We start from the raw sequence: 26,276 nt of genomic DNA, 5'->3' as shown, positions 1-26,276 counted from the left end.
GGCTTCATCCAGTCATGTTCGGTGATTTTCAGCTGGATCTGAATCAGATTCACTCCGCTTGCCAAGTGTTTCAGGGGCCATTTGTTTCTGTGTGCAAGTACTACCACAATAAAATGACGACAGGCCCTTGTAGAGAGCAATTCATCCTTCTCCATACTGCACTTATCGTCATATCTGCAATATATACACTTAACTTTGAATACAGCTCTTAGTATTCAGAGTGGCATACAGTGTGGCTGATATAGAAGGAAGTGCAGTGGGTGATAAGTAGTCTATTAGTCCAGAGTAGCTGGAGAAAGAGGGAACCCTGCCCAGTGTGAAGCACACTACTTGTGCTGTGTACTGAAAGCCTTGCAGACACTCTTGGAAGTTAACATAGGACACTGTTAATTTAACGATAATTGCACTTTTTCCCCTAATATTGTATGCACTGCACAGCGCAAGCACATTTCCTGTTTACATTAGATTGTAAAAAGATTGAATCCAATGCCATTAACATCTCAATTTCTCTCTCTCTTTGTCTCCGTCCATCTCGTTTTTCAGGTGTTGTGTCCAGGTGGGGGTGGTAACCATGGAGAGGCTGTTGTTGTGCGTGATGTTGGCCGTTGCCATGGCAGTGCGGGCACAGATCTGCCCGAAGCGCTGCGTATGTCAGATCCTGTCACCCAACCTGGCAACCCTCTGTGCCAAGAAAGGTCTGCTGTTTGTGCCGCCCAACATTGACAGGCATACGGTGGAGCTACGGCTGGCTGACAACTTTGTCACAAGGTGATGGTCACATCAGCAATAATACGGTTGACATTACTAGCACTTTCATTACTGCATTACTACAAAGCTGTGGGATAAATAAAGGATTATCTTATCTGAGATACTAAAATGCACTTCTGCTGTTAGAAATGCTACTGTTTATAGTACACTGCAACCTTTACAACAGTAATTTTGACTAATACAATACAATAAAAACTTAAAAATTGGCCAAGTTCCTTCATTCTTCACCAGTTCAAATGGTGAATTGAAATTCAGCCATGAAAACAGTCTCCAAGCAAATCCAAAAACCACCCTGAAACAAGGGCAACCACACTTGTAGAGTTTCTTAAAGACATTTCACCACTCAACCAAATAGCTTCATCAGTTCTAAAAGACTGGTGGGGAGTTGGGGTTTTGCCCATTGGATAGTTCCATGACAAGTGTTTGTTAACAACTAGGTATTTACATGTAATTGAAGGAAACCATTTTGATTGTTTTCTTTCACCAATGAATGGTACTCTTATGACTCCAGTCTTAAGCGGAGTTTATGCCTCTGCGGCACATAGAACCTACGCGTAACCTACGCACGGAGCCATTTATACTCGTGCACTTGTCAGTCTGGCTCGCTCTGTAAAAACACCACCCAAACGCTGTGTGCTGTCGGTGCTGTGTCTTTTTTGCCAGTCGGGTTAATTTTAGTTGCTAGTTCCCCAACTCCCCACCAATCTGTAAGAACTGAAGAAGCTACTACTTGGATGAGTGACGAAACGTCTTCAAGAAACTTTACAATTCCAGTTGCCCTTGTCTCAGCTTTTTTTTTTTTTATATACTATGACCCCAGTTACAGAGAACCTTTCCAGATATCTACAAAGCAACTTTCATTGTTGTTCCCCACTTAGTTAAACCTTAAAACCAATGGTTGTATGAGCCCAGATACAGTGCTAGAAATACCAGCTGCTAATGCTGTGCCATTACTAGTATATTCATTCTAATAAACTCAGTGTTGGTCACTGGTATAACAGTTATGTCTTTTTGTGAAAACCTCTGCTAATTCAATTACTCCCACTACAACTGTTGTTTGTGCTACTGTTAGTTTTAGCCCATAAGCCCAGCTAGCACAATGGAAAAAAACTAATGAAATAATCTACTGGTTGGTTTTTCTATGTTTCCTCTAAAGTATTATACTGTATTTTAAGTACTAGGACTACAACTATAGTGACATGTTGTTTTTAATTTTCTCCATAAAATGTATTCATTAGTCTCTGACATTTGTATGATTACTTTTAAAAGGGGTAAAAATAACAGACCGAATAATTGCCCTTAGATAAAATAGAATATAAAAAGTCACTATAATATTTACTGTAGTATGGCATCAAAATGTCTCTGATTTAATTAGTAAGTAAACATACTTAAATATTAACTAGTCTAGACTCGTAAAGTTCAGTCTTATTGTGTAGTTTGGAGGAAGCAATGTTTCCTCCAAACTGGAAGCAGAGACACTGATCTACAATGTCATCAGGCAACAAAGCCTGGAGCTTCTCTGGCGAAGACGCATAAGTCATATAAGAACTTTTGGACAGAGTGTCATAACCAAGGCTGCTTTTTATAGGGATACAGTCACATTATGCATGAAATAAAACTCGTTTGGGTGTGAAAAAAAAAGCGCATATTCTCCGAGCCCCGCAGAGTAAGTCATAGTCGGTTCATAGTCAGCGGAGCAGCTCAAGGCTTTCTCCTGATGGCACTGCAGTTTAAATCCTCGGTTCTCTGGTTTGCAGCCCTTGGAGAGAGTTGTTCACACTCACAAATATTGAATGAGCTGCAAAGATAAAAGGAATACCATATGTGAAATCTTTTTTAGTTTGAATTTTGCCTTTAAATATTAAAAGAGTTTCCCCCGTTTCCCCTTTCAAGTCTACTGTGCATTTGAACCCCTTTGAGAGGCTGACAAACATGCAAAATCACCTTTTAAAGGAATACTTTAATTTCCGTCTGTATTCTGACTCTGTACGTATCTGTGTCCACAGCGTGAAAAGGAAAGATTTTGCAAATATGACACGACTGGTGGACCTAACATTATCCAGAAACACCATCTCCTATATCACACCTCATGCCTTTGCTGATCTGGAAAACCTCAGAGCCCTGCACCTCAACAGGTACCAACTGACAATAGAACATAATATGTAATCCTCTTAATGCGTTAGCTATTTAGATGATTTTTCTTTGTTGTTTTTGAACCTCTTACAGTAACCGGCTGACAAGGATAGCCAATGATACATTCAGTGGGATGTCAAAGCTTCACCACTTGATTCTGAACAACAACCAGTTGATGTTGATCCACCAGGGAGCATTCAACGACCTGCTGGCCCTGGAGGAACTGGACCTCAGTTACAATAACCTGGACTCTATTCCATGGGAGGCTATCCAGGTCGGACTTTGCTTTGACAGCAGCAACACTTTCAAGACCGTTTGAAAAGAGGCTTATTAAAAAAATGTTAAAGATATGTAGGGGCTTTGGGACTTGTGGACTCTTTACTTACTACTTGTATTTATCAGCAAAAAGTACTGGGAGAGTAGTAGTAGCCAAATTTGATATGCATATAGTACAGTATTTGACAATATGCAGTCCTTTTTCTCCATATTACAGTGTTGTGAAATTCATCAAATCCTGAAAAGTGATTTAAAAGAGTCTCTGTTTTTCTCTGTCTCTTGTGCAGAAAATGATCAGCCTTCACACACTGAGTTTAGACCACAACATGTTGGACTTCATTCCAGAGGGAACCTTTTCCCTTCTACAGAAACTGAACCGCCTGGACGTCACCTCTAATAAACTCCAAAAGCTACCACCAGACCCACTTTTTCAACGAGCACAGGTATTCTCAGAAGTTTCTTCAAGCATTCAGGGCACATTCAGATCCAAACTCGAAGACCTGCCTGTAACACAGCATTCCATTTGCCTTTGTATGGATTGTGTGTAAGGCAGCTGAATTAAACCTTTCTGTGCACTGTGAGTAAGTCAAAATTAAAAAATATATATTATATAACAAATTATTTTAATACTTTTTATGAAGACTAAAAACATGCATCAGTCTTTCAGGCTTATTTGAGCTGATGCTCTGATTTTGGTGTTTGATGTTCCTTTTGCAACTTTATTAAAATACTCTCTGGTCTGGTCATTTATACAGTCAGTTCTTCTCCTTATCTGTTAGTTTATAGCAGAGGGGGCAAGGAATCCCACACCCAACTATCCAGCTTACAACCAGCTCAAAGAGCCTAGTGATAAATTCAATTAAAAAAATGCTTCAATCATAAACAAATGAATAAAAACTGCAATCACTGTGTCACACTTCCAGGTCCTAGCGACGTCAGGGGTTATGACGTCCACTTCCTTTGCGTTGTCATTTGGTGGCAACCCTCTCCACTGCAACTGTGAGTTACTCTGGCTGCGACGGCTGAAAAGGGAGGATGACCTGGAGACGTGTGCCACGCCCCAGCACCTCTCTGGCCGATACTTCTGGTCCATCCCCGAGGAGGAGTTCCTCTGTGAGCCTCCGCTCATCACCAGATACTCCCACGAGATGAGGGTCCTCGAAGGGCAGAGGGTCGCGCTCAGGTATCAATTCTTGTCTAAAATCCAGGAAGAATAGCGTGACTGCATGCAGAAAATTAGAGAGTCAGGTTGTGATTGTATTGCGCACTTTTGCCCTCTTACCACTCATTGCTGTATCCCACCAGACTCAAACACAAACACTTGACAATATGAAAAGCCCTAATGCTCAGTGATGTGCGAGACAGGAACACAAAAATTTAGAAGGACAAAACAATATCAGGACAACAACAGGTCTGAGAGAGGATGATTACCTCATTTGCATATATATTGGCCACACATTTCCAATCATGATAGATGTTATGTTTCTAAATATGGAAATACACTGAAAAGGAGAAAATTGGGTGAAGAAAATCAATGAGTTGTGATTATTTTCTTTCCTGTATTGTATCTTGTCTCCATATATGAGACGACGTGCAGATTATCAGGCATCGCCCCATCTGACATTTTTCTGAATTACACAATTAAACATTTGGGTCTGTGAGGCGTTTAGGACATAGTGGGTATCATGTAAAGCCAATTAAATGCTCGTCTTTGTGTTGCTTTCATTCGTCTGATTTCAGTTCCACAATGAACTGCACTTCTCATAAAATATTATAACCCTTGTGTGGGGGAAGCATACAGTGTGTGGCTGTATGTCCTCTTCCACGGCTCTTATTCAATTATTTCTCAAAGCACTTCACACTAATTATAATTACAGACTCAAGACAAGGGTCACAACGACCCTGACCTTTGTGCTTCTTGTTTTTAATTTCTTATAATGTTGAAGATTTTACAGTCATTTTTTTATTGCTGACCTTTCTATTCGGTCTTGCAAAAGAGATGAAAGATCACTGTCAGAAATCCAATTATGAGCTACTCATGTAGATTCTTGGTTTATTCCTGGTCTTATCTTAATCGTTTTAGAGCTGTAAGCATGAGTTGAGAAATCTATTGCTTAGTCCCAACTGATTGATTGATTTTTTTTTCCTGGATGTGAACAAAAATATTGGTTCAGGCTCGGATTTGTTTCTTTTGTCTAAGATAAGATAATATAAGGTAATTCTTTACTTATTCCACAGTGAAGACATTAGCAGCAGACAGTTTAAGGACAGTACACAAAGGAGATGATAAGAAACAAGCATTAAATGAGATTTTTTTAATTATTGTGACAATATTATATGTGACAATATACTAAATGTCCTTGGGTTTGGGGACTCTATTTTCAAGCAATAACAAGGGGTTATAAAATGTCACAATGGCTTTTGGGAACTTGATAATCATTTATATTGTAATTTTTATATTACTTATCCAAAAGCTTCCAAATATAAAACTGCATATAACTGTAGTGATTATCTCCAAAATGATTCTACCCATGATTCCCTAACCGTTTGTTGTCTTTACTTGTACATAGAAGGATTTTTGTAGCCAATATGTAAAATTCTTCATTTCCAAGGCTGTAATGTAAAATATAGTGTAACTCAAATTAATGTGCTCTTTCAACACAGTGTAATAACATCCAGACTCTTTTTCCTTTCCACTCAAGTCCCAGAGGGATGGTGGAGGGATTCCAGAAACCACCATCAAACAGTGCTCTACTTTTACTGTACAGTTGACCCCATTCTGTCTTGTTTTTAATATGTTCCACTTCACTGCTGTTCTATCCTTAAAGGTGCAAGGCAAGAGGTGACCCAGAGCCAGCCATCCACTGGATTTCCCCTGAGGGTAAACTGGTGTCTAACTCCTCCAGAACGCTGGTCTACACCAACGGCACTCTGGATATCCTAATCAGCACGGTGAAAGACACCGGCTCTTTCACCTGCATCTCCTCCAACCCCGCCGGAGAGGCCCACCAAACAGTAGACCTGGTCATCATAAAACTCCCCCACATCTCCAACAACACCAACAACATCCAAGAGCCCGATCCGGGATCGTCCGACATCTCCACCTCGACCCGGGGTGGCGCCAACGGGAGCAACGTGACGGGCGACGTGAAGGGTGGCGTCGACAAGAGGGTGGTGTCGGCTGAGGCCACGTCGTCGACCGCGCTGATCAAGTTCAACTTCCAGAGGAATATACCGGGAATTAGGATGTTCCAGATACAGTACAACGGGAGCCAGGACGACTCGCTGGTCTACAGGTAGGATTGACGGTATCATGGCGTTACCATGACGTCAGACAGTTTACACAATGGAAACTGAGGTGGAGAATTACAGTCTGGGCTGTAAAGATTAGATTACATAAGATTAGATGCAACTTTAATGATCACACATTAAAATTGGATAGAATTGAGACTGTATGGCAACTAGGGCACCACAAGATTAGTGCAAGTATACAACATGGGTACTACATGGGCAGTATGAGGCTTTGTATATGGATATCAAATGTATGTAGCAAGTAGAAGAAGCCTTGGTGCCTTCCTAAATGGTTCCTTGTCGTAAACAGAATTTATAGTAATGCCGATGACTGTGAGCATTGTTTTGTATCAGGGCATATGTTCATATCACCCATCACCACGTATAGTATTACAGCACAGATACATAGTTCATGTCAGGACAAGATAGACCACAACGTGGGTGAAACAGAGTTGGTAAGCAAAGAGACGTGAGCTACTTCACGATCCTCGCCTCGAATCCCTGAGAACCGCCACAGCACTGAGCAGCCCGCCGACTCAACCAGGACGGCCTTGACGAACAGACAGAGAGAGCTCCGCTACCCTTTCTTGACTTTTGCCGTTTGCTCAGGCTTACGCAGATTAGATCAACCTCGATTGTTATTTGAGCCAAATATTTACTCCGGTGAAATGGGAGAGAGAGAGAATTAGCAAACACGTCTACGGCTACGGCTGCAGCTCCTCTGGGGAAATCTGCCAGCATTATCTGCCGTTCATATCGCTGCTAATCCCCATACGTACATCATCAGGACGCAGCATCATCAGGAAGTGGAGGGGCGTCAGGATTGACCGTCCGGGTCACGGTGATGACAGTGCCCTGGGTTGTTGGGAAAGTCTTCTCTGAGGACAGATCTTTTCCCACAAGCTGTGAATTTCTGATCCCCGATCTTACAGCCTTAATTGCTCTCTGACCACGGCAAAATGTTCCGAACCAACAGATCATTCATTGACAAATCTGCTGGTATTGTCTGCCACGTACGTTATTCCTAATCTCTGCTCATAATTCATCAGCACTTAACTCCATTCAGAGAATGCATCCTAGAGAGACGGCACCAATGGGATTTAAAGCTGCCTGTCTTGTAAAGATAACATCATAGCCTTTCACATTAAGACAGCTGTTTTTCCTCTTCATCTCGCGCTCCTATTTCCACAGAGCACATCAAAGCCTTTGTGCGTTAATGCTTTGAATCTGAAACGGAAAAAAAAAAAATGCTTATTGGAAAATATTAAGTTATAGAACATGACAACAAAAACAAGCAGCTTCCTGTGGGAATATGGTGGAGGAGTAATTAGACAGCACTGCACCACCCACCCTTGATCATTCCTCTCTCTGTCATGTCACTCTTCCGTCCTTTCTTTCTTCCTTCCTTCCTTTCTTTCTTTCTGTCTGCCTTTTCATCCTCCCCTCGCCTTTTCAACGCGAAGCCGTGTGCGCGTCTCCCGTGTTGTTTTGCAGCTCTCTTGTCTTTAGATAGCAGATTGATTTCCATTCAACACCTCTGCTGGCACAAAACAGCAGCCCATTGATTCCGCTTTTTTCATTACCCAAGCACAGAGAAGAATAAGACGGGGGACAGAGTGGGAAAAATAAAACAGAAAAGAGGGGGGCGGAGGGGAAAAAAATGAATGGAAAATGAAGGGAGAAGAAAATGTGCCGAGAGTGGGAGATGAAAGAGAATGACAGGCAGGGTATGTCTGGCGCTGCTGCCTCAGAGAGGACACTTGCTTTTCAGGTTCAATGAGAGTTTATTGATTTGCCGCACATTGACATTTCTGTGCTTTAATCCACATCTGCTGCATAGTGTTGTTGAGTGTAGGAGGGGCACTGTTTCCTTCAAACTGTGAATTCAGTGAGTGACAGCTTAAACCTTTGCCGGTATGCCCTCCTGGCCATGTTAACCTCCTGGATCTGTGATCTGCTGCATATCCAAAATGTTATAGTTGTAATACTTGAACGGTTATGGATCCCTGCAGGGAAACCCCACCCACCGCTCCTTCCTCGGGGAGGTCAGGGTCAGCTGCAGAACAGCGCTCCTAGAGCTGACGGGGATTCGGTTTCTTGCTCAAGGACACTTGAGACTGGCAGATGTTTACTGATACAGTACCGGTGTTTTAACGCCAGTCTTCCTGCTTAAGGATTGTATTTCTATTCCAGAGACAGGCCCATTGCCCAGTCGGTCACAAAAGTAAACAGCATCGGAACCGCAAGCTCACTGGAATTCTATTTTTGGTTACCAGCTTTTCCTTTGCTCTCATTGTTACAGTCCATTAAGGTGCAGTTTAGTCACTTAATATGGCAGATCCATATGTGGTAGCTTGCAAAGAGACAATATTTGTTTTTACTTTTCATGGCATGTGTCAAGCTACGAAACACCTACCATAAACATACACCAACTCTGTAACATCTTTCTTTCACTGCAAACTAGCTGCTGTTAAAACACCTATTTCCACATTCCCAGTTGTAGCACACAATTTGTAGTCTCCTGGCTTTGGCTGAATGAATGCTCAAATGTAGCCAGGACGACAGACGAACGTTGTTCTCAACCCACTCCGTTGGGAACCGATTATTCTCCGTCAAATATCTGCCGGGCCAATCAGTTCTTTTGGACGGCCTTTATGCGGTGATGCAGTGACATAAAGCACTGATAAGTCCATCTCCAGTTTCAAGGAAAACGGATCCAGCCCACTGCAGTCCAGGTAAAACCTTAACGGTACATGAAAAAACTATTTGAGTGTCCAAAAGAAGTATTTGTTGGTATTTTGCAGGATGACTGACACAGTCACACACGCAAAAACAGTTTAGGAACAACTCAAAAAACAGGAAAAACAACACCAGGTGTTGACCTGGCCTCCAAATTCACTAGATCCCAAAATGATCAAGTATCTGTGGGATGATCCACAGAGGCCCCTCCTCTCATCCCATAGGACCAAAAGGCTCCCACTAACATAAAAAATGGCACAAGCAGCAGGTCATATCAGCTTTGCTAATTAATGCTAATAATTGTTTTATGAAGTCAAAGAAGTGAAAGAACGATCTGCAACACATCTGAACCGTGGTTTTTTTTATTCCTAACATGAGACTAATACACCCTTTTTCTAGCTGACCACTTCAGTTTTTCCATTATTTATATCACAAATTTAAGACAGATTTGAACCAGAATCTTCAGTTTTTGATTCAAGATTGTAAAAAACAAGGTGTATAACATTAAGTAAGCCATTATAATGCAACATTTAAGTGGAACGCTGAAAGTGTGTCAGCTTGTGGCCTTCATCAACGTCATCTCTGGCCACGGTCCGAAACATGACGGTCTAATAAAGGTGTTCCATAAACCACAAGTGTTGCTGGAGTCTTTGCCTTTTTACAGTTTCTTTTCCTCCTCCATGCACCAAATACCTCCAAGAACATATGAATCAGATCAGACAAGATATCATTGAATAACCAGTGTTATAGAAGTTGCATTGGGAACTGAGCCAAGATCATTTGACTAGAGCGTTGGCGGAATGCCCTTAAATTATTTTACAAACTTTTTTTCTTGTCTGAAAGCACCTGCTGTTGGTGGCTTTTATTCAGAGTATCGTGATTTTGCAGATTGCATGTTGATAATATGCTGGAAAATGGCATTTTGTTTTCTCTCAGCATTTTCTCTTGCACCCATTTCCCTGCACATTCATCCACTGTGGTAAAGAAAAAGATGTGTTTTGGTTTCTGGGAAGCTTTTAAGATAACCCTAAACAAAGATTGATCAAGCTCATTTTGCTGTGTCCTCAAGGCCACTGATCCATAGCACTATTTTATTGAGGACACTTATTGCACCAGTACAGGCTTTGGTAAAACCTTTAAGTTTGTATAATGAGGCCAATATTGCATGTATTTGTCCTCTACTCCTACCACAACACATCAAGGTATAGTTCTTCAACCGTATATGTGTGTGTTTTTATCTGTAAATTCTTAAACAGAATGGGCAGGGAGTAAATTGAGTCATCCACACAGGCCATATCTAAGACCAAGTCGTTAACCCCTTATTTCAGGGTCAGGTCAAGGGAAGGCTGATGTCGAAGAAATAATCCAGTGACCTTTTACACATGACCTGTCAGGACAGGAACGCCACATGAACTCTTTGGCCTTTATGCCACGCTGGTTTTATTACTCAATTCACAATCATGTCGATAGTGACAGTAAAACTCTGAGCCAGCGTCAACATCGACGACCGTAAAACGGCCATTTGAAGTAGAATGTGCTCCCATTCAGAGGTAGGACCGATCATTCCCCTTAATTAAGGGACTGTATGAAAGCAAGCTATTCTGAGATTAGAGAAATATTCGACTCACAAGATGAATAGATGTGTTGTTTAGTCACTGAATGGACTTAACAATGGAGAGAAGGCTGTTACAGATGCAGTATGTGTGCAGTGACTGCACAACAAAATACAGAATACTTAACCCTTTCTAGGGAAGTCAAAAAGTATAATGATAGTTGTACCTGCCTATGTACCAGAGTTTTGTTTTTAAACCCTTTCGTTCGATCTTTGCCGCTTTGTGAGAATCGCCCTAAATGCAAATCACTGTTTTCTTTACAGTCTATTCAGCAATCAACACCCACTGTCCCTGGACCCCTGATGCAGCTTAATCCCTAAACTGTCTTCTAAAAATATATAAAAACTCAAATTTCACAGCTCCACAACTGTGAGAACAAAATCACATAACATTGCGCTCGAGGAGTAAGACACACTGAAATAAAGTCTGGGATTCCTCTTCTGAGTATATTAATAGACTCTAGTCTAGTGGGTTTCAGGTGGGAAACACCCACAGATGTTCCAATTTAAACCCCAACTCATCACTATTTTTTTTTTTAGAACAGAAGAATATAAGAATATATAAGAATAATATATTAGATGAGTGGAAAATAAAGTCTTCAAAAACCCCTACAAGTCCAATCGACCGTGTTCAGTTTATTTTTTTGGATATACTCACAGGTTTCCCTCAGAGCAGCTTCTGCGAAAGCTGGCATTATTACTTTCGCCTTGTAAAAATGGTAAATTAAAGAGTAAATAAAAGTCTTATTTCAATAAGTCAGTGAACAATAAACCTCTCGAATATAACCAAAGAGGATGCAGCAGAAACAAAAAACAACCTTTGTGTGGTTAAAACTCACAATAAGAACTTGAGCTACATTGTTACTGTAGTATACTATTTCAGAGGTTAATTTTGCACGTTCTCATTCAGTGTGTGTAGTCATATGCAGGGCCCTATGCTCATTACACATGTTAAAATGCTAATATTATCTAATAATAAGTCCAGTGATGATTAAATGAATGCATTTAATCAACAATATGAAGTAAAATATTCAAAGAAAAAGAAATGAGAAATGTTTATATGATAATGTAATACGCTTTTAGACTTGCTACGCTGGTTCATGGGAAAACTAATTGAATCCACTCTGGTATACAACACAGCCCCAAGATTCACCTGATTAGACACAGCAGAATGTGGACATATTGCATCTCAGTATGCCGGAATGAGTCTCAGCTTGTGTGTAAGTGGAGACTAGTATTCTCCAGTACATTAAAACTTTCAAGTTAAACATCCTCACTGCTCAAGATATATAGTCCTTTGTTCAAAAATCCAATTTTGGAGCTGATCTTATATCTGGAAAACTAACATTAGTATTTTTGAGGATTTTTTGGCTCTATGATTATTAGGAATGAGGAAGCTGACAGTGTACAGTAGCTTGGAGCGAAAACGAACGGAGATTTGAAAATGAATCAGTAAAATAAGGAACTGTTTGCCAGGCATGTACTCATAAACCGGACAAATGGTTTATCTCAAACTACTACATGCCTTCAGGCGCAAGGGCTATCCGCCAAATCTAAGGGCTATATTGTCTATCAGAGGACACAGACTCAGCTTTGATATTCCCTAAGTTATTTAAGAATACAAAAAACACATTCCCCCTCCATCCCAATCCTCTGCTCTGCTTTTTTTTCTTTTTTTTGTATGTGTTTTTATAGCCTTTCTTTTTTACTATATGCGCTTTCAGCAGTTGTTTTCCACTCCAGCAGATCCATTGAGCTACAGGGGCTGGCTGCCATTTGCCAGGAAACACTACACATCAAGCAAATTGTGTGGCAAGCTTTTTTTATTAGGCCACACCACGGAGGGTGGGGGGATGAATCCGAGCTTTTAAAAAGCGGCACACTCTCCCCTCGCTCTCTTTAACAGGAAGTAGTTTATCCTTGCCAGTGGTCCCTGTGGCCCAGGTATAACACCTTGCTCAGCTGTGCTTACGGCGTGAAAACCATCCGCCTTTATCCCGCTGTAATGTTCCAATTCTGATTTTATAGCGCCATAAACATATAGCGGGCCTAACGTAACAGTGTTATTGTTGTAAGTAGTCTATGGGGTTTTAAACACAGACAAGTGCCCGCCGCGGCAGCAGTGAGGGTGATTCTGAAGGGAAGGAAGAGTGGTAAAAGGGAAGCAAGGAGGGACAGGAAAATATGAAAATGTATACGCCTCGTTACAGACAGAGGGAGGAAGCTGAAAGGGAAGAACAGGAGAAGGGGAGAAGGAGGCGAACGGAGGAAAAATGAGGATGGAGTGACAGGGAGAAAAGCAGGGTGGGAGGAATGAAGCAGGAAGTCTGAGATAACAAAGAAAAAGCGGGGAAAAAACTGATGAACATGAGGTCGAAGGATGGACGTATAAAATGAAAAGAAAGGGGGCGAGAAGAGTTACCAGAAAGAAAAGAGAGAAATCGTTTTAGGAGTGAACACTGGGGGAAAAAAGGCCAAAAATAACATAGCAAGAAATTTATTAATGAACCAGAGGGAAAAAGAAAGGCAGGCAAATAGGTAGCGATGGAAGAGGGGAGAGAGGTTGGAAAGAAGGAACAGAAATGAACCAGAAACATGAAAAAAAAAAAAGGTGCAGCCAATTACAGCGGGTTTAAGAACTAACTGTATGCAGGGAGGATATATAGAAGGAGCAGCAGCAGCATTAAGGGGAGATGTCGATGACTCAGCTAAACCGGAGCTACAGAGCTGAGCCGGGCATATGGAGGTCCACAGTTAGCTGCAGATAGTGCTGAAACGTCCTCCCCACATCTGGGACAGCTTTAGCTGTTTGCCACTTTGACACGCTTTCAGATGCGCTCGTGCCCAGCACTAATGAGATATCACTAACAGCGAAGCCCCTTTCCGCTTGTATTCGACGGGACAAAAGTGGCGAGCAGTCCCCCGGCCGTAAGTCAGCTAACACAATTTACCAGTTTCTTAGGATTCGTTATTCAAAGTCAGGTGCTGATTCGTTTGATTGCCGGATTGGATTTTCTCGGGTTCGACCCTACAGCGACACCTCTCACATTATGACTTATGAGCCGCTTTAATTGTTTGACTGCAGGTGAAGCTCAGTTTGATCTGCATTGCTTAGCATGTCACCCCTAACAGTAATCTGATATTCATTAACCTCATTCCAGACTTAACAATGTGTCTCATTAGCTCTATTACTTCAGCTTTTACACCGCAAGCAGCAATTCATTGCACCAACATTTCTGAAAGCCTCTAAAGTGGATTCCAATATTAACAGCCATTTCAACGTCCTCGTCCGTGATGTTTATGGGCTTGGTCACAGCTCGTGTACTTCAAAAATCAAACGTCAAGGTGTTTCCTTCATGATTACATTACAAAACTGAATCATATGATGCTGATGATTTGTAGAAAGAGACTTTTAAATAGGTTATTACCCTTGTAGTTCCACTTCATCAATATAAATAATGCCAACCATTAGCTAGGTGGCTTACACCGATCAGGCATAACATTATGATCACCTTCCTAATATTGTGTAGGTCCCCCTTGTGCCTCCAAAACAGTTCTGACTCCTCAGAGAATGGACATGGGCCTTCTGAGGGTGTCCTGTGGTGTCTGGCAACAGAATGTTGTTAGTGGGGGATTATCCCACAGATACTTGATCGGTTTGAGATCTAGTGAATTTGGAGGCCAGGTCACAACCTTCTTAAACCCTTTTTGTGTGTGCCTGTGTCAGGCTGCATCCTGCTGGGGATGGCTGCTGCTATCAAGGAGTGTCATTGCTATGGGGTGGGGGTGCCTGGTCTGGTCTAGGTAGGTGGTGCATGTCAAAGTAACATTCACACAAATGCCAGGTCCAAAAGTTTCCCAGCAGAACACTGGATTGTCACAAGATGGTCAAAGTTATGTATTTCTCCTGTCAGTGGTCATAATGTTATGCCTGATCGGTGCATAATTCATTGCAGTAAGTGCAAAACTGTTCTCGAAGTCAGAGTTTGAACAGTGGATCGGGAGGCGTTAGCAAAACCCGCCTGGCCTGAGCTCAAAATCCCTGTTCCACCTCCGCCTCCAAGCTGTGTGGCTGCTTGTTAACCATTAGTTCTGGCATCAGGGGCATTATGCATGGTGAAACAAAGATAAGAAGCTAGCTTCTGCAATGTTTTCTGTCTGCGTGAGAGACCTATTAGCATGGCATTGTGCCATCTGCTGTGTAAGCCACATTAGCTTCGAGGTCAGCAGTAATGGGGCAGAAGTTGAACTACCATTAATCCTCTTCACTTTATGCTTACAAACCAGTTATTCTTAACAGGTTTGATTGTGCAGTGGGATCCGGTGCCATGTGTGTGTTTGTCAGCTTGTTTAATTGTTTAGAAAATCCACTTGAATAAAGTGATATTAAGTAGTCTATGGAGGAAACTAATCGCAGGAATGATGCTGTCTGATGCAAAAAGCAAAAAAAAAAATAAAAAAAAAAAAAGACCCATGTGAGAATACAAATACATGTTTAAAAGTGCAGTGCAAAGAAAAGTTTTTAAAAATCCATAACTGCTTTTGCATGCTATTTTGTTAGCTTATCAGACTGACAAAGTTTCCCATGTTCCGGGCTATTTAATTTAGAGCTTGCATTGCAGTTGCATGGGAGACGGTAGCTAGGAGCGCTGAATACCATTTTCTGAAATAATTGGACAGCCTACTTTTAGATATCTGTGACCCACATTTTGGTCCCTTTCCTGCTTGAGCAACAGTGCAGTGCAATTTTGTACGCGTTTCTGTTCAAATGATTCTAATAAGAGTGGATAGTGGTCAAGCACTACGAGAGCTGATGTTAGAATGGAATGAAAGGAGTAGTTTTCTCTTTAAAAGTCATGAAAACATCTTAGAGGCAGTTGACTTAGGAAACAATCTTACCACAAGTTCCATTTAGTAGCCCTTCTGGTTCGTATCACATGCTCTTCATCAGCAGGTAGATGTCATTCTTTATTTTTTTGTGTTCAAGTACGAGCAATCAGACAGAATCACACATTCCATCCAGCTCTTCAGATCCGGAGAGTGCATGCATTTCCAGAATCTGAGGATCGCTCCAGCAACAGTGACAACCTCTATATTTTTAACAGCTTTTATAACGGTTAGGGCATATTTTGAAATATTTGGCAGTTCCCTATTACTCCCTAGGAGACATAGTCTTGGCGGTTCATGTAGTGCCCTACCTACCCACTTCCCTATATATTCTACAACTTTATCCCAAAACGGACTACCAAGCTGACATTCCCAGACTGCATGTAAAAGGTTCCTGTTTCTGTCCAACATTTCCAAGATTCATTATTGAGCTTGAAAACACGCATGGTCCACGTAGTAAGCTTTTCTGGAGCTTTTCACGACACCACCTTCATCAGTGTAGTTAGTTATGGCCAAATTTTACCTCCAATCCCGCTTGCAATGTAAGACATGTTACTTAGACATGTACCACCCACCTAGACCAGACCAGGCACCCCCACCCCAAAGCAATGACACTCCTTGATGGCAGCAGCCATCCCCAGCAGGATGCAGCCTGACACAGACACACACAAAAACGGTTTAGGAACAACTAAAAAAAAAACATGAAAAACAGCACAAGGTGTTGACCTGGCCTCCAAATTCACTAGATCCTAAACTGATCAAGTATCTGTGGGATGATCCACAGAGGCCCCTCCCCTCAACCCATAGGACCCAAAGCCCCCCACTAATAACAATCTGTTGCCAGACACCACAGGACACCCTCAGAAGGCCCATGTCCATTCTCTGATGAGTCACAACTGTTTTGGAGGCACAAGGAAAACCTACACAATATAAAGATGATGGTCATAATGTTATGCCTGATCAGTGTACAGTGTACACTGTCATTAGTATATCCTATACGTGGTCAAAGTTCCAAAACTTGAGGTGCTGACATGTAAAAAATGCCACCTGCAAATCAGAAGCCCAGGCTTTAATGCCTCACTGGAAATGTTACCTCTGTTTTCCACATTAAATTCACATCAGATCATCTATGCATGTCACCAATCAGCCATCCGTTCGGAAGTCTTTGTTGTCACAGTTGCTGTTGGTGTTCTGACCGGATTCAGGCCCGAACAGGTGCAGATGTATTTAAGAGGTTAACGATTTGAGGAAAGAATGCGGGAGGAGAAAGTCCAACTTTGGACCAGGAGCAGAGACCTGGAAGCTGGCCATTCAGAACAAAGTGAGCTCATTAAGAGGTGGTCTGAAAGAGACAGCGGCTACTTCCTAAACTGTAAATCATCCAGATATGTGCAAGTACAGCCAAGTATAGAGCTAAAAAATGTGCATAATAAACGAAATATGAGGTTTTAATTAGTGAGATTTTGAAGCAGATTTAGTTTTATTTTAGCTGTTTTTCCTGCTTCCAGTCTGTATACGAAGCCAAATGACTGACTGCTGGTGATAGCACTGTATACCGAAAGACTACAGAGTGTGAACAATGTTCTCATCGAACACTTGGCAAGATAGCAAACACCCATACTTTCCAAAATGTTAAAATACTTCTTTAAGCCAGCCAAAAACACATATTACCCAACTTAAAAATAACAGTATACATGAAAATTCAGTTCAGATCTGATCTCATATTGACTCCTCTTCCATTATGAAATGCAAAAACAACATTCCCCTGCAGGTACATGAAACCACTAATGAGCTAACCCAGAGCAGTAAATATCCCTTAAAAACACTGGGAGTTGTTCATCCAGTGCATCACACATGGTCTAACTGGGATGTGCTGCCAGCGGGGACAACAGCTGAGTTATTAGAAGCCTTGGCGCTTATCACATGGTTCCAGCTCGACCTGGAAGCGCCGGTCTTGTGTGCTGAATCACTGCCACGAATGCTGCTTCTTTATTTTTATTTTTTTTTTTCTCTCCTGGAGTATTGCATGTTTATAGCCTGTAGGCTTTGTCCAATATTTAATCAAGTGAAATGGCCTGAAATTGAACAATCTGGTATCATAGTTGAGTGTTCTGTGCATGGAGGCAATCATTTGTCTCGAGACGAAAAGCTGAGGGTGACTAATGGAGATGCTGGCTTTGTCCCGGGCCTGAGCGAGGAAGGCTAGAGTTGATTAACACGCACGCGGCCACGCGTTGCATTGCTTACAGCCGCGCGCGCGGGCACACCAGCGCTCACCAGCACGCAGCGCGGTATCAGTGATGAATGCTGGCAGGCGGCCAGACGCAGCAACGGCCACTGGGAAGAGGAGGCTGTCATGGGGAGGACAAGATTACTGTAATGGAACTCACACACATACATGCACACGCACGTATATACTGCAGACACACATAGACATGAGCACACAAATGCATACTCACCTAGTAGCGCGCTAGCAGTCGTTTACTCTTGTGTAAGGAAAGTGTAATGAAACCCAGGACCACAGACACACACACACGCACACCCGCACACACACAGACAGACACACACACGTGCCCTGGGCTGAGGGCTTGGCAGAGCAGAGCAGATAGATTAGTGTAATAGTCTCGGCCAAGGCAATCATCTGCCCACTGTAGGGCTTCAAACACTGGCAGCCAGCTCCAGCTCAGACACAAAGAAATTAGCCACAATGAGTCAGTTTGGATGAGTTCACAAAGCTAACGGCACCCACAGTCAAAAAAAAAAAAAAAAAAAAAAAAAGAATCCGAGGGGAAAAAAAGACACACAAAGCTAACCATTCACATCATCAGAGCCTTGATTGGTCCTTCTATGTCTGAATTATAAATGATGACAGCTTTGCTCACATGCAGACAATGAAAATGAACTTTCATTAGTTTCATTATCCAAAGAACACTAGTTTTAGGATTTAGCTGGATTTAGCTTAGGGTGTTTGCACACTAGTTTTCATTTCAATTCCCCTGAAGTAATCCATATAAGATTGTTATGTTGTTGTGTTGAATTTTACCATAGTTTGGGTCGTGTTCACGGGGCAATCGAAACAAAGCAAATGAGACACAGCTCTGACACGTCCTCAACACCATGTTAAATTCAATTAAAGGCATTAACTGCAATATTTCAATAAAAGTAACTGCTATTCCAAATGTGTCCACTAGGGGGTCACATTGTTTAAGTAAGAGTTGCAGCGCTAGAACTAAACAGCAGATGGCGGCAGGGCGCCAAATATGCACTGATTTTTCTTAAGAAATTTCCGGATGTTCATAAAATGTTTCGTAAAAGGATAGCCCATTAAATAAACATCATCATAATGTTCTCGACACTCCTGATCTGGGCTATGCGTAGAAAACAACACGGCCCGCTGCTGCTGCTGCCACTTACTCACTCATGATAGCTGGTGAAAGCATTCAAAGGGTCGTTCGTTCCATAGGATCGTTTCTCAGCGTCGTTTCTCAGGGTCGTTCCTTTGGCTGCTTTCACACCAGTGCGCCATCTCATCATATACATGTAAATGTTGATTTCTACAAATAGCCTAGATAACTGATCAAGCTGAACATGTTTGTTCGTATACAGAACACTAGTACATGAACCACAGCACAGCAATAAATACCAGTGTCTAGACTCGTTGTCTATACTCCACTTTCAATTTTATCATTTCCTGGTTTACTGAAAATCTGTTTTTTTTCTGCTAAATGATGACAAATATATAACAAATAAACTCTTCGCATGAATGTAGTGTTAACGGCGTCAGAACTAAGTCTCGATTGCTTTGTCTCGACCGAACCAAGGTCATTACTCCCCGAATCAGAACAAAATATAGGCGTGAAAGCGCCCTTAGAAACATTCTAATTTGGTCCGTATGACAGGAGTAACCATGCGGCAAACGGTTTCTTGGAAGTGAAGGATTCTGAGGTGGAGGAAAACAGAAACAATGGCATTTATTCATGTGGAGACATGAAGCGAGAGCAATGAATCCCAAGGTGCATAATTACTACCTATCTGCGGATGTGTCTGGAATCAAACACACAGCCAACATGCATTGTTACTATTTTAAAGAGTAATTGTCTACCCGAGCTCCTGCAATTTTTAGAAGGTCTGCAGAGCGTGGCACATTCAGCGAAGAGTCTGCCTACTCCTTCCATGACTAAAATGCGTGGCATCGTTGTGTTCCGTTTCTGTTGCATCAAATTTGGTAGAGTTGAAGTTGTGAATTTTTAGAGATGATTCACCACGAGTGTTTACTGATTCATTGTTATGAGGATGTTAACTTTTTTGCTGTTTTGATTTGGCAGGAGTAAAAATGTCAAGATTGATTCAGGTCTTTGTGGGCTGCTGCTTCTTTATCTGAACACACCATTTAAAAATCCATGAAAGATTTGCAGTTTTCAAAACTCATTACAAGCTTGCCAATGCGTGGCTTTCGCCAGAGAGCAACATTTTATTTTTCTGTTCTTAGTAGTTGTCGAACAGCTGTTCCGTTGTACATGTTTTCAGATATGAGCTGGAGTGGCAGACACGTTTGTTGCTAATATATGGAGATGTTCAACTGAACAGTTTGCCACTGTGACAAAAATTGCATTTTTTTATCCGACTATTTGTCATCAGAGGCACAGCTTGTCAACCGGAAAGGCAGGAAACTGCTCGAGGGGCCCAGGCCAGCTGGGGAAGGTGGGGGGGTACAAGGTCTGATGAACTTTAAATCACAGCAGTGGCAGTGTGCAAGTTTTCAATGATAGTAGGAGACCTCTTTAAGGGACCTCCACAATGCTTAATTTATGGAGCACTTTTTGAAGAAGATATACTAATTTGGGAGGCTGCTATCAAGTGGTTTTAAGTGGTCTTACAATCTATTTTATATCAGTCTCTTATAAGTAGTCACATTCTGTCTTGCTGTTAGCTAAAGCTTGTGAAGTCTCATATTCCCTGTTTCTTGAAATTTGAAAACCCACATTTGTATGCTCTAACACTACAGGAATTTAAACCACTGCCTAAATAACTACAGAACTGGATATAGTGACAGAAATGCATCTTTCTTCCAGCTCTTTGTCAGTCATGACAAAAAGATGTTTGTCTTGTCAGATAACAGGAGGGTTTTGTGATTGAACTGATTAAGCGATACCATGGAAAGTTTCTTGAGTCAGAACAGCAATGCAGAGTAAATGTGCGATAACAACAACTATAATACCAGTAATATTTGAAACACAGGCCAATGCTTAGTCAATGGAGCACTTTTAAACAGTCCTGCAATTCCTTCAGCTCATCTGCTGTTAGCTAAAGCTAATTTTGTCTTATTTTTTTTCTATTTTCTGAATTTTGAAAACTCAAGTTCTGTGATCCAAAACTATAGGAATATGAACTACTGCATAAACAACACTAGAACTAGACATAGTCCTGGTAAACCTAATTAATCTAGTGCAGTTCACGCAATGTGTTGCGGCTGAGCAATAAAATCTACTACTTAAAAGTACAGTAAGGAGGTTTTTGTAATGTCGCAATCATCATTCAACCTAGAAGCCATAAGATCACTGGTTTACAGCTTAAATGTTTGTTGCACAGTTTGGCTAATATCTCTATTAAACTATAAATCTCTTTTTCACAACTCGCTGTAAATGTAGTTCCTGCTCTGCAGCGTCCTGTGTCAGTGAACACCAGTTAGACACAACATTAAAAGGAACAGGACAGGTAAATAACATTGACCATCTTGTGACAATGCAATGTTCTGTTGGGAAACTTTTGGACCTGGCATTCATGTGGATGTTACTCAGACATGTACCACCCATCTAGACCAGACCAGGCACCCCCACCCCATAGCAATGACACTCCTTGAGGTGTTGACCTGGCCTCCAGATTTACTAGATCCCAAACTGATCAAATATATGTGGGATGCACTGGAGCAAGCTGGATCCACAGATTCCCCTCTCCTCGACCCATAGGACCCATAGTGTCAAGAAATGTTTCAATCCACTGAGTGTTCATAACTGCACACCATCTCTATGTCTCATGCACACAAATATCAAATCGCATCCAAGAGATGTGAAGTCTTAATGAGTCAGTAAACACGAGCCTCTGAAAGCCTGCGAGAAAAAGGTGAATGTAGAACATGCAGGGCACGCAGAGTTACAAAACAAACCCTTTTTTTCCCACAAAGATATTAATGTTTTGCTGGTTAATGTGCCACATGGCATATACACACACACATTCACGCACACAAATGAAGCCAGAGGCCACGGCAATAACCGGGAAATTAATCTCTGTCTGTGTAATGCGTGCATATACAAATGTAGCTGCTTGTATCTGAGCTTGTAGGTGCTGGTGACATTCACTCCTGTCATTAAGCTGCACTCTTCAATGTCACTTTATGTGTCCCATTATGGAAAGAATTGCATTTTCAGTGCGTGTGTGTAATGTGTGTGTGTTAGTGGCCAAGGTTCACTAGTGATATAAACATCAAGAGAGGCAGAGAGGAGAACACTCGTGGTCACCCAGCGTTCAGATGGTCCTATTAGTATTCATGGGGTCATGTGGATGCTCGCACTCGTACACACACGACAGCCCACCGAGGGTACGGGAATGACCTACCACTACATTTATCCCAGAGCTCTTAATACTAACCATTAAACCTTAGCAATGTCTCCTAACCTTCGCTTAACTCAGAATCTGAACCAGATGCTTTAGCCTGGCGAAAGCAGCCCTATGCTCCTCTCCATGTATGCAGGACCACGAGCTGTGAACTAGCTGCCCTCTTCGGCTTTAATGAGGGATTTCATTTGCATTTTAATGAGGGAGTCCAAGAAAAGCTGACAAGCCCTTTTAGGGAAACTGAAGGACAAATGAGCAAAACCCTCAGACTAAGCGACTAGCACCCAGGGAAGAATAACTAACTTTAACTCAAAGTGATAAAGCACTGTTGTGTTTGTCCAAAAGAATATCCAAACTGACTCGCTGTTTCCCTCCCGTGTTTCATTGTGAAACGTGAGGAGGAAGGACAGGAGGGTTTACTGTATTTGTGCTGGGTCGAGACACAGTTGCACGCTAAGAAATAAATCATTTAATTGGAGTGGTTTTTGAAGATTCAGCAGCCTAGAATACACAGCGGAGCTGAGTGCGTTGATTCTTTATCATTTCCATTCTTCCTTTGCTGTCAAGCATTTCGGTTGCTCTTTCTACACTCCTCTCTTCTTTTAAACCGTATATTACAGTCGATTTTTTTCCTCTGGGGGATGCTGTTACAGGCCTTTAGAAGCAACGCCGGGTCTTTTATTTATTATTTAGACGGTACAGAAAGCATATAGAATGCGTTGGCCGTGATCACATGCCGGCGCCCATGCCAGTTGCCTTGTCATCAGATCAAGCAGTGTGTCTAAGATTTGTACCCAAGAGGAAGGATCACAAGGGAGTAGGATGGATTTTGGAGAGTTCTTTAGGGACGTCTTGGGTTTTCTGCACTCACCAAGTTAAGTAAAAGTAAGCAAATGGAGCTAGCAACTTTTTAAGCAAGACCAAATGAAAGCAAACAATGCAACCATCACCACATAGTCCATGCTGGACGAAGTTTACAGCCTGAATTCCCCGTCCAATATTTTTATGAATAGATTTTGTGTGCAATGCAGCAATTTGTGCATTCAATTTAAGAAATATAGAAATATCATGAAGGTATTTAGACAGTTATATACAGCATGACTACTTTTTACCCTGCTCTTAGTGACTTTGCTACACTGGGAACGGAATCACATCATCAATATGAGTTTCTGTCACAGATGGGATCTTCTAACTACGAAAAAGAAGGGTTGCTGAAGTCCAATTTGATTTTAGTTAACGTTAACACAGCAACTTTGGAACAAATCTTTAATACTATATAATTTTAAATCCAAAGTTGCCCCGAAAACCATTTTATGCTAATAGTATTTTATCTGAGAGTGATGTCTGTATTATCCCAAAATATCAAAGCACATTAGTTTTCCTTTAAGGTACTCCACATTGGTTGTTTGAAAAGGCTTGGTAAAGCTACAAAGGTGCACACGGTTTAACTCATCCCCTGATGCTAACATGCCACATTTGCATTAATTGACTTTACCTCCCGCTCTGTTTCCCCCCCCCCCCCCCCCCCCCCCGCAGGATGATTCCCCCATCGAGCAAGAACTTCCTGGTCAATAACCTGGCAGCGGGGACCCAGTACGACCTCTGTGTGCTGGCCATCTATGACGACGTCATCACCTCTCTGACGGCGACGCGCGTGGTCGGCTGCGTGCAGTTCACCACCGAGTCCGAGTACATGAGGTGCCATTTCATGCAGTCCCAGTTCCTCGGCGGAACGATGATCATCATCATCGGAGGGATAATAGTGGCCTCGGTGCTCGTTTTCATCATCATCCTGATGATACGGTACAAGGTGGGTCCCTCTCTCTTAATCCAGTCTATTCAGAAAGGAGAGAGAAGAAGGGTGGGTCGTACACGACATGGTGTAAATTACACACACTAGACATTTTATCCTTTATTAGGCACTGTACACTAGGGGTTGTACAGACCCGACAAGTCAGTTTGTCGACTGTACTGCTGTACCATGACTCCTTAGACATCGGTTCATTCGTCACTGATCACGTGACAGTAACAACATGGACGCCTTACAGAAGACAGGTGAGGAGCCCAGTGGGTCATTGTAGCAAACTAGCAAAGATGAAGCCCATTCTGCCATGACATGCAGGATATGTATGTAAGTCCTGAAATACAACAAATGTGCCACCACATTATAGACTCATCTGAAAAGGCATCAGTCAGCGCTAACAGAGGAACAGTCCAAGTCCTCTCGACAGCATTCAATGAACGACTTCGCCAAACACCCTGCGGTAGCAGAGAGAAGGAGGCTGTAAATCAACAATTTGCTGGTGAATTTCATTGTCGCAGATCATCTTACAACACACAGTGGAGTACTCTTGGTAAATGCTGTTGATGGTGCTGAGGTGCAGCCTGTTCTTATACAGACTATACATATCTGCAGCTTACAGTATGTAGCGTATGGGCTGTCTGTTCTCAGCATATGTATTCAGGTCAAGAATATAGATTTCGATGTTGCAAAGCATTACTTTCTGCTGTGTTTTTATTGGCAGCATCATGAGCAACTAGTCGGTGTCGAAAAAATCTGAAGTCATGCATCCCCCACTGTACACATGTATGATCTTTTGCAAGAGCAAACACATATGTTAAGAACTAGAAAGAACCACACCAAATTTAATGCAGCAGAAATGAAGCACAACAATGTTATATCCATTTTAGTAATAGCACTATCTGGAAGACTCTTCACTAAGAGTGCCACGCTCAGCAATCATCTAAAAATAGCAGCAGGTTATGTTTTATTATCAGATATTGCCTTGGCCTGGTGTAGGGACCTCCAGGGTGGAAAATGCAAAAGCTTCTCGCTTCATGAATTCAAAACAGCAGAGGAAGGAGGAAATGTGGAGAGCACCTCTGGTGCATCAAAAGGGGTGACTCAAATGCATAAAATTGGAAGTCAAATAAAATCAATATTTTCACTTGATTCTTGAAAGATTCATACTACTATGCAACTTCTATTTTCATTCTGCTGTTTCCTCAGGTGTGCAACCCTGGTGAGGGCAGCAAAGGCGTTTCATTGTCGATGACCAACGTTCACTCACAGACCAATGGGCAGCAGTCGCAGGGCTGCACCGTGACTCCAAGCTCCTCTAAACATGGTGGAGTCGGATTAGACGACCTCTCAGGGGGCTCAAAGAAGAGCGGAGCAGCAGGAGGATTTGAGGGTAAGGATACAGTGACTCAGTCTTCTGAGTCGTCCCTGCCTGACTGCTCCACAGCTACGTCTGTTCTCAGCCAGCCTTGGACAGCCAGGAGCCCCGGAGCTGAGGACTGGGAGAAAGTGGGGGAGGTTCAGGCCTGCATTGCGTCACCCACCGCCACCACGGGGACCCTGCCCAAGCCAAAGCGGAAGCCTGCTCCTAGTAAACCCGGCTCGGCTTGCTCCAGCGCCCCGCCGATGCCCGAGAACCTGACCTCCGCGTCCTCCCCTCGACCCCCTTCCTCCGCCACCACCACCTCCTCTGCCCTCCTCCCCTCCACCACCACCTCCTCCACCCCTCTGGAAAACTTAAACACCAACCGCAACAACTCGACCTCTCTCAACCAGACCCCGCCTCCACCCTTCTTCCCTTCGCCTTTCTCCAGCCCCCTCGCCACCCCAAGCCCGGTCCCCTCCACACGGTTCAGAGAGACGCCCATCCTGCGCCGGGCCCCTCGCGCCGCCTCCTCCTCCTCCTCCGCAAAGTACCAGACTCTTCCCGCGGAGGAGGGAGGAAGGAGCAGGGCGAGGAGGAGGTACTCGCTCAGCGAAGGAGGCTCAAAGACTCACTCATCCCACCAGGTAGGAGGAGCAGTACCCAAATTAGGGCGCATAACGCGGAACAAAAGGAGCGTATCAATGAGCGGCATGCTGCTCACTAAAGACGCGGACGGAGACTCGGACCAAGGCCGGTGCGATTCTGACTGGATCTTAGAAAGCACTGTTTGA

General features: G+C 42.6%; 1 protein-coding gene across 1 annotated transcript; it reads left to right on the top strand.

Annotated features, from left to right (window-relative positions):
* Positions 1-549: 549 nt before the first annotated feature.
* lrfn5a (leucine rich repeat and fibronectin type III domain containing 5a) lies at positions 550-26,276 on the top strand (the record flags this gene model as incomplete). Its single annotated transcript, XM_084569604.1, has 8 exons — positions 550-768; positions 2,775-2,903; positions 2,995-3,175; positions 3,465-3,620; positions 4,101-4,360; positions 6,006-6,473; positions 23,855-24,128; positions 25,329-26,276. Exons 1-8 carry the CDS (start codon positions 572-574, stop codon positions 26,274-26,276), a joined length of 2,613 nt encoding a protein of 870 aa, XP_084425730.1. The 5' UTR covers positions 550-571.

The sequence above is a fragment of the Chelon labrosus genome (assembly GCF_963514085.1).
Source record: "Chelon labrosus genome assembly, chromosome: 20".
NCBI classification, from domain to species: Eukaryota; Metazoa; Chordata; class Actinopteri; order Mugiliformes; family Mugilidae; genus Chelon; species Chelon labrosus.
The sequence above is the reverse complement of the archived record's forward strand: the minus strand, read 5'-3'. Positions and strand labels throughout refer to the sequence as shown.